The sequence below is a fragment of the Patiria miniata genome, unplaced genomic scaffold (assembly GCF_015706575.1).
Source record: "Patiria miniata isolate m_02_andy unplaced genomic scaffold, ASM1570657v1 HiC_scaffold_10, whole genome shotgun sequence".
NCBI lineage: Eukaryota > Metazoa > Echinodermata > Asteroidea > Valvatida > Asterinidae > Patiria > Patiria miniata.
This window is the reverse complement of record NW_024037048.1, coordinates 3,951,357-3,964,154: the sequence shown is the minus strand read 5'-3', so window position 1 is coordinate 3,964,154 and position 12,798 is coordinate 3,951,357. Positions and strand designations below refer to the sequence as shown.

Below are 12,798 nucleotides of genomic sequence, written 5' to 3'. Positions count from 1 at the left end.
ACCATATTTTTGGTTGCATTTTAAGGTCCTAAAACACTTTTTGGATGTTAACAGTAAAAAAAATCCGATGCTCTGGAGATATCCAAGATATCCAAAAACGGAAAAAAATGACACATATATCAGCCTAATATACAATATGATAAAATCATAAATAAAATTGTTAGTTATATGATTTTGACCCTAACAAATTCATTTCTGGTATCCGAAATGGTAAAAAAAATCTAAAAGTAATATATCAGCCAAATAATGAGATAAAAGCATCAATAAAATTCTCAGTTATATGTTTTTTTACCTTAGCAAATTCATTTCTAGTATCTCGTTTTCGCTTTCATGCTTCAAATTCACAATGGCGGCCAATATGGCGGCAGATGTGGCGGCCAATATGACCGCCTTATTAGTAAAAAAAGCAGCAAACTAATGTAGCCATGAGCTCTTTAGGAGATAAAATTTCCGCGGAGGATAAAGCGGATTATTAAATTACCCCTGTTGCTCAGTCCCACTCCCAGATGTTGGACCTGCAGTTATCAGGCATGCACAGAATAGATATGGTTGGTGCCTCAGCCAGAGTCTGGCCGGTTGCTCGGCTGGTTTGAAGAGGATTAAACTAACCGGTCGAGCTACCGGCTGACCTGTACTTAAACCTGCCGGTGATGGAAGCCGGGCCTTACTACGGTCACTTAGACCACCATCTTAAATTTGGAACATGTTTGCAGGTATGACAAGTCCAGACATGCAATGAAGTCTCAAATACATAATCTTAACTTTCAAATATACAGCTATTGTCAAATTTGATATCTCGTGGCTACCATAATGGCAGCCATCTTGAATTTGGTTCATGGTAGCAAAACAAAAGAATGCTTGAAATGAATTTGTAAGGGTTAAAAGCCTATATCTAATAGTTAAATATATGCATTTATCATATTATTTGGCTGGTATATGTCATTTTTCTCACATCTGACCACTTCTTGCACCTATACTGGCGGCCATCTTGGCCGCCATCTTCAATTTTAAGCATGATAGCAAAAAAGAGATACCAGATATGAATTTGCGAGGGTAAAAAAATGATTTTTATTGATGCTTTTAGCACATAATTTGGTGGATAAATGACGTTTATTACTTTTTTTTTATCACTTTGGCGGCCAGATTGGCTGCCATATTTGCAGCCATATTGGCCTACATTTTGAATTTGAAGCATGATAGCAAAACAGTGATACCAGAAATCAATTTGCGAGGGTAAAAACATAAAACTAACAATTTTCTTGATGCTTTTATCACACTTTTTGGCTTATATATGAATTTCTCCTTTTTTTACCATTTTGGCGGCCATATTGGCCGCCATCTTAGCCGCCATCATGCATCTGAAGCATGATAGCAAAAAAGGGATACCAGAAATGAATTTGTGAACTCAAAGACATATGACTAACAATTATATATATGATTTTTATCATATTATTAGGCTGATATATGACTTTTTCCATCGTTTTTAGGCGGCGATTTTGGCCACCACATTGGCCGCCATTTTGAATTTGAAACATGTTGCAAAAAAAAGCTACCAGAAATGACTTTTTGCGGTTCAAAACACATAACTAACCATTTTTGTAATGCTTTTATTACATAATTTGGCTGATATATGCCTTTTATTTCCAGTTTTTACCTTTTTCGACGGCCATATTGGCCACCATCTTGGATATCTTCAGAGCGTCGGATTTTTTTTTACTGTTAACATCCAAAATGTGTTTTAGGACCCTAAAATGCACCAAAAAAAATTGGTGTTGGTTAGTTGGGGGGGGGGGGGGGGGGGGGGGTTGCACGCGGGGGGGGGGGGGGGGGTTGCACGCGGGGGTCCCCCAAACATACTCCCTTAAAGCCCTACCAAAACCACGAAGCAGCTTGTGTTCGTACATAATCATTAAAGGTCCATATACTAGTGCGAAACCAGTTTTGGCCGAAGACGTCATTGACAAAGAGCAATAGTTGCATTGTTGTGTAGTGCACTTGCATAATTAGGTTTTTACTTTCTCGCACTAATTAGCGTCTTGGTCATTTCGTAGCAATGGGGGTGTGCCATTTTATGTCAATTAGACCGCTTGCAACCTCGTCCCCAGTGCTTACTTTATTTCCAACCTCGTTTCCAATAGCAAGCAGGTAGTGGTGGGCGCGTACCGCTTGACGCCCTGGGGACGAGGTTGGACCGTCTGTACTAACTCCGTGCATCATATCATCACCGCAGTATCTAGACCGTTGATAGGTTCCCGGAAAGCGCAGATATGATGCTCAATTTCTTCCCGCCGGGCGTTTATTTTTACAACCGTCGGGCGAGTCATTGAACCGTCAAATCTCGATCGCTGATTGGTTCCCTATGATTCCAACCGTCGGGCGTGCCATCCCTGTGACCTTTTTTTTTTGGAGGGAGGGGGGCGGGGGTAGTCGATGTCATTTGAACAGATATTCGCTGATTAGATTTTGACTAATCCTTTGGCATTTTCTATATCGGGTCTTCGGTCATTCAACCGTTACACGTCATAGACGTGGATAAAACACCGTGTTACTCGCCCCGTCGATGTTACGCGATACGCGCCCGGCTGTTGTTGTAAACGTTAAGTCCTTATTTTGGGATGAAATGACGTCACGATTTTTTCTTTTTCAGCAGTCCACTTTCCAAGCTTTGCGATATGCAAGCCTGTATTTGACATTGGGTGGAAAATATATGGGATTACCCTGCAATGGTAAGACACGGACGTTATGTGCCACCGCTGAAGACTGTGTATTTTAAAAACAAGGCAGGTGGATATGTGGAGGGTGTTTACATTAAAAGTTTTCTACCTTCAATGATTCAGTTTATCAACTGGCAATTATTACGTTTTGTTCATGTTTATATAAAGTACAATATCCCTTGAAGCTACTTGTCTTATGTCTGGTTACTGGCAGCGCCAGACTTTTAAAATCCGTGAGGCTTGAAAAGATTGATAGATATTGAAAACATCAGTGTTACAACTTTTTGAAAAATGCACGTGACCAGGCCTATTTTTCCAATTTCAACGAAAAAAACTGAACATATCAAAACAATTTTCCGCTCATAGTTGGATCATCGTAAGGGAAACAAACCCTGAAATTTGAAACCACGTACACGGCTGTCTTCAGCTTGCTGTGAATCTCAAAAAGTGTTGGTTGAAAACTAGGGGGGGGGGGCAAAGTGGGGGAAAGGAAACGACGCTGTGTCTGGTTGTGTTCAACAAGTTTTACACCTAACTGTTCCAAGAGGATTTCTACATACCAGCATGGGCAGCAGTCATGCATGCCAGATGCATGTGTGTATCCGAGATATCATTGACCAGCCTTCTGTCCATAATTTATGATAAAACCATAATTGTGACCATTAAGATCATATTACCGCTTTGTTTGTGGGTTACCTTTACTGCACAATCACTTGCATTTTTATGGCTTCATCAGAGAACAATTACCGTGTACACGTAATACGATGCTACAGTTCATGTTTTTATGGATTAAAAGGATATGAACTTTGTCGCCAGCCGAATAAATGGTGTTGGCGTCGCTAGACAGGACTATCGCGACGATGATGATATTGCTGTGACCCTGCAGAAAGCAAATTTTAAAATAGACATTTAAAATTATTTATCTTTTTAGATACCGTTTTAGACAGTTCTTCGAAATTATAAGATTTTTTTTAAGGAAATTGCAAATCACAGAAGATTTATTAAGTGTTGGAACTTTCAGGGCTGGATTAAAATGTTCCGTATGCCCTAGGCACCAGTGTTCCACAGATCTACTCAGACCACGCTAGGCACCAGCACTATTGTTGATGCTAAGCTAGACAAAGCACGTCAGGCTTTAGCTAAACGCATGCACGTTGGCAGGCTGTGATTCAGAACGGCCAACTTTACAAGTAAATTTTGTATGTACATGTTCACTATACATGTATATGCCAGAAGACAATTTTTTCTAGCCCCCCCCAAAGAAAACAAATTAAAATGTAAGAATGTGACGTATATGCGAACGGTGTCCCCCTAAAATAAATAGTCGTGCGAAGGGTGCATTTGTACACTTTTAGTTAATATAGTGTGCCTGATTGTAGGACTAACAGCGCTCTCCATTGAAAATATGGCACGAGCCCCCCCCCCCCCCCCCCCATCACCACCTATTGATTTTCGAAACAGCTTTTGTTTTCGTTAAGATTTTTTTAGCTGTTTCGGTGACACACCGAAACAGCTCTTGTTTTCGTTAAGATTTTTTTTTTTTTTTTTTTTTTCTTCTCCTTTTTCAGACTTTTTCTCCATAGGTTTAACACACAATTCTTCCACCAATCCACTTTGCCACTTTTTTAAATCCGATCGATTTCAGACTTGGTACATACTTAGACTACCACCCACAGATGGTCCTAGAAGAAATTCGTGACCGTGACGTCATCAGGTGTCGGGTTACGTCACATTAAAGATGCATTTTCCCCATATGTTTTGTACACGTTTTAAAACACTCCATTCTGGCCTCTTCGTAAATCAGATCGACCTCAAACTTGATACATACTTTGACCACCACCCACAGATGGTCCTAGAAGAAATTCGTGACCGTGACGTCATCAGGTGTCGGGTTACGTCACATTAAAGATGCATTTTTCCCCATATGTTTTGTACACGTTTTAAAACACTCCACTTTGGCCTCTTCGTAAATCCGATCGACCTCCGACTTGATACATACTTAGACCATCACCCACAGATGTTCCTCGAAGAAATTTGTGATCGTGACGTCATCAGGTGTCAGGTTACGTTACATTAAAGATGCATTTTTTCCCATAGGTTTTGTACACGTTTTTCTTCAATGCATACTTTGGCACTATATGTCTGATTGACTTTTCTCTTGGCAGATGACATTCGAAGTGACTTCATCAAGTGTTCATCACGTGCACAGAGTATTTCAAATATCCGAAACAGCTTGTGTTTGTCCACAAACACATTTCTAGTTTTTCTTTTTAGCTGTTTACCGGTGTACACACCGAAACAGCTCTTGTTTTCGTTAAGATTTTTTTTTTCTTTTTTTTTCTTTTTTTTCTCCTTTTTCAGCCTTTTTTTCCATAGGTTTAACACACGTTTATTCTACCAGGCCACTTTGGCACTTTTTTTTTAAATCCGATTGATTTCAGACTTGGTACATACTTAGACCGCCACCCACAGATGGTCCTAGAAGAAATTTGTGATTGTGACGTCATCAGGTGTCAGGTTACGTCACATTAAAAATGCAGTTTTCCCCATATGTTTTGTACACGTTTTAAAACACTCCAGTTTGGCATCTTCGTAAATCTGATCGACTTTAGACTTAATTCATACTTAGAACACCACCAACAGATGGTCCTCGACGAAATTCGTGATCGTGACGTCATCAGGTGTCAGATTACGTCACATTAAAGATACTTTTTCCCCATAGGGTTTGTACACGTTTTAAAACGCTCCATTTCGGCACTTTCGTAAATCTGATCGACGTTACACTTTGTACACACTTAGACCAACACCCACAGATGGTCCTAGAAGAAATTCGTGATCGTTACGTCATCAGGTGTCGGGTTACGTCACATTAAAGATGCATTTTTCCCCATATGTTTTGTACACGTTTTAAAACACTCCAGTTTTGCATCTTCGTCAATCCGATCGACTTATAGACTTAATTCATACTTAGATCACCACCCACAGATGGTCCTAAACGAAATTCATGATTGTGACGTCATCAGGTTTCAGGTTACGTCACATTAAAGATGCAGTTTCCCCATAGGGTTTGTACACGTTTAAAACACTCTACTTTGGCACTTTCGTAAATGCGATCCACGTTAGACTTGGAACACACTTAGACTACCACCCACAGATGGTCCTAGAAGAAAGTCGTCATTGTGGCGTCATGAGGTGTCAGGTTACATCAAATTAAAGATGCATTGTTTCCCTATTGATTTTGAACACGTTTTTCTTCAAACTGATACACTTTTCCACTTCTATACATGTATGTCTGATTGACTTTACACTTGTCAGACACTAGTAAGACCAGCAGCCTAAGATGGTCCCCAGTGAGTTCGTAACGATGACGTCATCATGTGTCACGTGACGTGACATTAAATGAGCATTTCGTCGAATCGCTATAACTTCGGAAGTACAAGTCTGATTGGATTAAAACTTGGTATGCACATTCACAGGGACGTGTTATAAATGAAAATTGAAGTGACGTCATCATCAGATGTCATGTGACGTCCCTTACAGGGGCATTTTATTCTTTTATAGGCCTATATCTACAGGACTATAATGTTCGATTTGGTTGTAACTTGACATGTACGTATTATACATTTTGTAATGTTCTGTCATAGATGACATGTACAGTGATGTCAGTGATTGTTCGTCACGTGCACAGAGTATTTCAAATATCCGAAACAGCTTGTGTTTGTCCACAAACACATTTCTAGTTTTTTCTTTTTCTTCTCCTTTTTCAGACTCTTTCTCCATATGGTTTGTACACGTTTTTCTTCCACCAGGACACTTTGGCACTTTCTTATATCCGATCAACTTAAGACTTGGTACATACTTAGACCAACACCCACAGATGGTCCTAACAGAAATTCGTGATCGTGACGTCATCAGGTGTCAGGTTACGTCACATTAAAGATGCATTTTTCCCCATAGGTTTTGTACACGTTTAAAAACACTGCACTTTGGTCACTTTCGTAAATCTGATCGACTTCAGACGTGGTAAATACTTAGACTACCACCCACAGATGGTCCTAGAAGAAATTTGTGACGGTGACGTCATCAGGTGTCAGGTTACGTCACGTTAAAGATACATTTTTTCCCATAGGGTTTGTACACGTTTTAAAACACTGTACTTTGGCACTTTCGTAAATCCGTTCGACGTGAGACTTGATACACATTTAGACACACATCCACATATGGTCCTAGGAGAGGTTTGGAATCGTGACATCATCAGGTGTCAGATTACATCACATTAAATATGCATTTTTCCCCTATTGGTTTTGTACACGTTTTTCTCCAAACCATACACTTTTGCACTTCTATATGGCTGATTGACTTTACACTTGGCAGACACTATATAAGACCAGCAGCTGAAGTTGGTCCCTAATGAATTCGTAACGACGACGTCATCGTGTGTCAAGTGACGTGACAATAAATGTGCATTTTTTAAATTGCTATAACTTCGGAAGTACAAGTCCAATTAAAACTTAGTATGCACATTCACGTGGATGTGTTTTAGATGGAAATTGAAGTGACCTCATCATCAGATGTCATGTGACGTTCCTTAAAGGGGCATTTTATTCTTTTACAGGCCGAAAATGTTCGATTTGGTTGTAACTGACATGTACGTACAATGTGCAGTTATAGATGACATTTGTAGTGACGTCACTGATTCTTCATAACGTGCACAGTATTTCAAATATCCGAAACAGCTTGTGTTTGTCCACAAACACATTTCTAGTTGTATTTAGATTGGTTTTACTAATTACACCACGAGCAGCAAATATTACCGAATTGCGACGGTAAAATTCTGCCTCTAAAGGGGTCCTTAGAAAAACATCAAATTCGTCCCCCTTATGTCCGGTGTGTCCCTCCGTTAGAATAAAATACGATAGGTACCATTTAGTCATATAATTAATATGACTAATTCAAATCCCTTGCTAAACAAGGCCGTCTCCTAGAACTTATGGAAACGGAAAAATCCAACATCACTTGGAAATCAATAATGTATAATTTACCTCGGAAAATTCTTCGCTTTGGACTCAATGCAATCATAGATACTCTACCAGTCAATACCAATCTCTGCCTCTGGGGTAAGTCAGTTGACCCCAAGTGCACACTTTGCACATCCAAGGAAACATTGTTACACGTCCTCAATTACTGCCCAGTAATGCTCAATCAAGGCCGCTACACCTATCGCCACAACAATGTTTTACTGGAAATCTGTAAATCCCTAGACAAAATGTACAACAGCTGCTCTAACCGCAAACTCTTTGCCGATCTCGATGGTAAACACGCTCCTGACGGCAATACCATCCCGCCATCCATACTACCAACCACACTTAAGCCAGACATTGTCATAACAGACGAACATAACAAAGACATCACCATAGTTGAATTAACGGTACCATTCGAAACTAACATAACTAAAAGCCATGACTACAAAATGCAAAAATATGCCAACCTAACACGAGATTTGCGTGAGATAGGTTTCAACTCCAAACTCATCGCCTTGGAAATAGGAAGTAGAGGCTTCATAGACGAAAACAATAAAACACAAATCCGCTCCCTATTCAACCTGATGACAAAAACCGAAATACGGCAACTCACCACTCACCTGTCAAAAACAGCACTGGTCTCATCCTTCGTAATCTTCTACTCAAAATATAGCCCCGTTTGGATTGATTCTCAAGATTAAGGTATTCTTTCACATCGCCCATCCCACTCATCAATATTCCCTTGACCTAGCCAAACAATCATTATTCCCTGGTTTATGCTTTTCCTGTTATGCTTTTCTTGTTATTGTAGGGATCTGGGAATTCCCCTTTAAGAAGTTACGTACGCGCCATAAGCATGATGACGTCACTGACTCGTGGTTGCTAAGTGCGTTCGGCAACTACATAGTTACAACCAAAAACGTTCTTATAATTTCTCAAACTTTATTCTTACTATTTTATTGGGCATGTATAAGTTGGCAAAATACATTTATAGTTTTCTCATAATATTAGATCACTCCTGAAATATGATATTTTACTAAAGTAAATCTGGGTTTTTGTGCTTCGGACTTCTTCGGGCTTTTCCGGAAGTAAGTGGCCTACGTGCAGGATTGGCACGTCCTGTTCCTTTTTCTTCGGACCATGCCGTTGCATGATGTGAGCCAAATTCACATCAAAAACCATCTTTTGCGAGCTAAAATCTGAAGGCCCATATCTGAACAGCCCACCAACTGAAGTGAAGTGCTGTATAGCTGCTTTTGGAATCATTTAAGGGAAAGATTTGAAGACGTCGGGGTGAGAATTTAAGGCATTTCTTTCGACACATTTTGTACCGAAATTGTAAACAAACTGAAGGTACATGTACGTGTATTGTACGTATAGTGTGTACGCTGTGACATGCAAACTTTAATACACAGCGTCTGCTTTTCTATTTCATTGTACAGGGTTTTTATATTCCATTGAAATATTGTATCTCAACTGGATCATCAATAAATCAACCAATCAACTAATGACAGAAACCGATGATGATTGTCCACGCTTGGTGATTGCCTCCCATCCTCCTTAACTGGTGGACGAGTCTCCCCCCTCTGAATAAGACAGCAGGGCCGACCACTACAGAAATATGGCATCGTAGACAGGATGGAGGCCATTTCCACGCGACCAACCTAGCTTTCATTTTTGGAAATTATAGTATTATTGGAAACCCCCGACTTGCATGAAGAGACCTGATTTCGAGTAATTTTTGTAGATTATTAGTGTACATGTGTACATAGCTAGTGCACTAATTGTGTTTAATTCTAAAAGTATAGTGGCCCATAAAGTACACGCGTATTTTAAAAATGTTTTGTGCATAATTGTACGCTTGTAACTTTTACCTACTGTGATGATTTTATATTGGTTAATGAACCTAACACATGTGACCACATAACTTTTAGGGTTGATATTGATTTTCTTGTTGCACCACATGTTCTGACATTTTGTCAGAGCACATGTTATTATTGTAGGCTATCTCTTATTGTTGTGACCCATGTCGTAAATATGACTGGTTTTTAAACCGATTGATTCTGGACAGCTGTCGAATAGCCTAAAAGTGTCTGTTTGCACTATACTAATTTTTTTTGTAGTTTCTTATTGCAGCTATAGGCTGCCTGCACCCACTCCTATCACGTGACTCGCAACATTAAGTGCTGTGATTTTGCTGATGGGCTTTTGTGCCCTTATTTCGGTGCATCCTGCGTAGGGATTCTGGTGCGATTACGCGGTGTCTCGCGCACAACGCACTCTGCATGCGTATATTTTTCGTTCCATTGGAGCTATTTCAATTTATTGCTGTTTGACATTGCAGGTGGAACAATATGGCCACCACTGAGGAATTATCTGATATTATTGCTAAGTCTCACAAGGCGCTAGCTGATACACTAGCTGGAGCGTTTGGAAACCTCCAGATAAAGCGCACTCCAACTATAAAATTAGCAAAGTTTTGCGGCCAACCAAAGAGGTCGGGCGATCCCACTTTAGGGGGATGGTTGAGCGATCTTGATGCATACTTGCGACCCTTGGGTCTAACTGAAAAAGAACAAGTAGATGTGGCCCTAGACCATCTGGGGGGTCCAGCAAAAGAGGAGGTGTTGTGTTGTCCTAAGGGGGAGCGTGATACTGTTGTGAAGCTAGCTGCGCTGTTGACACTTAGGTTTGGGGCAATTGAATCACTTAGATCCTTGAATAGCACCTTTTATGCTAGGACTCAGTTGGAAGGAGAAACACTAACTGAGTTCAGTCGGTCGTTGATGCGCATCTATGATCGCATGGAGTTGGCGGCAGGCCCTAAAGAAAGGGAAGCGCTGCGACAGTTGCGCGCGAACGCCCTCAGAGAGCAATTTGTAGGAGGGGCACGAGAGGCCTCCACAAAGCGAGAGCTGAGAAGACTTAGCCATGATAATGCAGTGATGCCATTTTACGCATTCCGTGAAATTGCATTGGAATTCTTGCGGGACGTGGAATCTACAGATCACACTCAGTCAGACGACTGGTCATGCCCTGCGGTTGGCAATGTGGCTGCTGCTCAAAAACGCAGTAAGAGCGAACACGAGTTGCTGGTTGGGTTGACTGAAAGCCAACAGCAACTCTCTGCTGCTGTTGGATGTTTAGTACAACAGCAAGCAGAAACTAACAGCAAGCTGCAGCGCTTGTTTGAATCCATGGAAGACCACCGAAGGGAGGTCGCGTCAAGTACCCGAAGGGGTACACGTTCGAGCATACAATGCACTTTTTGCAAGAAGATGGGTCACTCATACGAGAAGTGCTATGCACGAATAAATCAAGAAAATGGACAAAGGGGTGACCCTAAGCGCAGTACGGATCCTGTGGCTCAAAAGCCGCTCAGAGAAAAAGATATGTCGGGAAATGTGATTCCTCCGTCATAGAGGGCGCTATGACGGGGGACGAACAGTCGCCCACAGGTTGCACACCTAGCGATACCCTAAATGTTTTGGCCAGTAGTTTTGAGAAGCCCCCAGAGGTACCAATTGATAAAGTAATGACGGAAAAGGACCGTCATAAAGTACTAGCCAGTAGTCCTACTGGGAAAATCATAATTTGTGGGGTGCCTGTAAATTGTATCTTAGATACAGGGGCGGAGACATCTTTGATGTCTTCCAGACTTTACCATGACCAATTAGTGCATAGGGCTGGCGATTTGGGTCAGGTGGGCAAATTTGTAGGGTTGGTGGGAGCCAACAACCTTGACATTCCTGTGGAGGGATACATAGAGGCTCCTGTCTGTATTCAGGGTCAGACATTCAGTGCAGTCTTTCTTGTGACCAAGGATGACTCTCATGATTCTCCAGGCGGAAGGCGGGATAAGTTTCCAGTTCTGCTTGGCTGTAATATTCTTCGAGTATTGGCTCAGAAGTTGAGGAATGCTGAGCGAACTAAGATTAGTCCAGATTGGGATCTGGCACTCCGATGGTTCAGATCCAATGAACCTCCAGTACGGACACAGGATCGTACTGAATCTAATCATCAGATGATGAGGGAAGTGAGGACTTGTGAGTCTCTGACCATTCCTCCAGAGACTGCAGTGCAAGTTTCGTGTAGAGTGATGGGAGAGTGTTGTCCACAGTCGGACACAATGTTTGTGGCGTCATGTCCGCCACTTGATCATCCGGATATTCCGCAAAGTTCTCAGGATGTGTCTTGCGGTTGCCAAGTAGTAGAGGGTATCCAGCATGTGGGCAAAGGTCCCATGCTTATTTTAGTTGCCAACGTTAGTGTTGAGCCGTTAGTGATTCCCGCTGATACCAAAGTGGCTTTGGCTTGTGAACTCGTCGCTAGTGACGAGATTTTTGTTGATCCATTATCTGATGGAGTGGAAGTATCTGTACACTTCGTGCATGCAGTTGTTGACGACATAGATGTGCCGCCTGTCTTTTCTGATTCGACCGGGCAGAAACCCGATCATTATGTACAGGAGGACTTGAAAGATGTCCAGTCCACTGAGCTGCGTGAAGTATTCGTTTTTCCTGATGGGACGACGTTTGAATTGCCCCCTGGTCTGAGCCTCAAGAGCTTAGATGCCACTGATGCGGTAGCTGCAGCGAAATTAATACAGAAGCATGTAAGTGCTTTTTCTATGGATCCCTATGATCTTGGTTGCTGTAACCTCATACCCCACGAGATTAAACTCATTGATGAGTCTGTGGTGAACTTACCTTATAGGCGAATTGTTCCAACTTGCGTCACCGAAGTCAGGCGACTGCTGCAGGATTTGCTTGATCGTCAAGTTATCCGAAAGTCAAAGAGTCCCTTTGCGAGTCCTGTTGTGCTGGTTAGAAAGCGCGATGGAAACTTGAGATTGTGCATCGACTACCGTCGCCTCAACGCCAAAATACAAAAAGATGCATTCCCGTTGCCAAGAATTGAGGAGACCTTGGAGTCTTTGGGCGGCTCTAAGATTTTTTCCTCCCTGGACTTAGCCCATGGCTATTTCCAGGTTGCGGTGCACCCCAATTCTGTGGAGAAAACCGCATTTAGAGTGCCCTGGGGATTATACGAATTTCTCAGAC

At 41.6% G+C, this 12,798-nt stretch overlaps 1 protein-coding gene and 1 long non-coding RNA gene across 2 annotated transcripts in view; one reads left to right on the top strand and one right to left on the bottom strand.

The window, feature by feature from the left end:
• Positions 1 to 12,798, bottom strand: part of LOC119740231 (WD repeat-containing protein 1-A-like) — a 141,943-nt gene that overhangs the window by 19,325 nt on the left and 109,820 nt on the right. The window contains exon 10 of the mRNA XM_038215470.1: positions 3,520 to 3,594. Coding sequence (XP_038071398.1) covers positions 3,520 to 3,594 — 75 coding nt within the window. The remainder of the gene's footprint in view (positions 1 to 3,519; positions 3,595 to 12,798) is intronic.
• Positions 8,656 to 9,357, top strand: LOC119735756. Its single transcript, XR_005272224.1, has 2 exons — positions 8,656 to 9,028; positions 9,178 to 9,357. It is a non-coding gene; the product is annotated as an uncharacterized LOC119735756 (long non-coding RNA).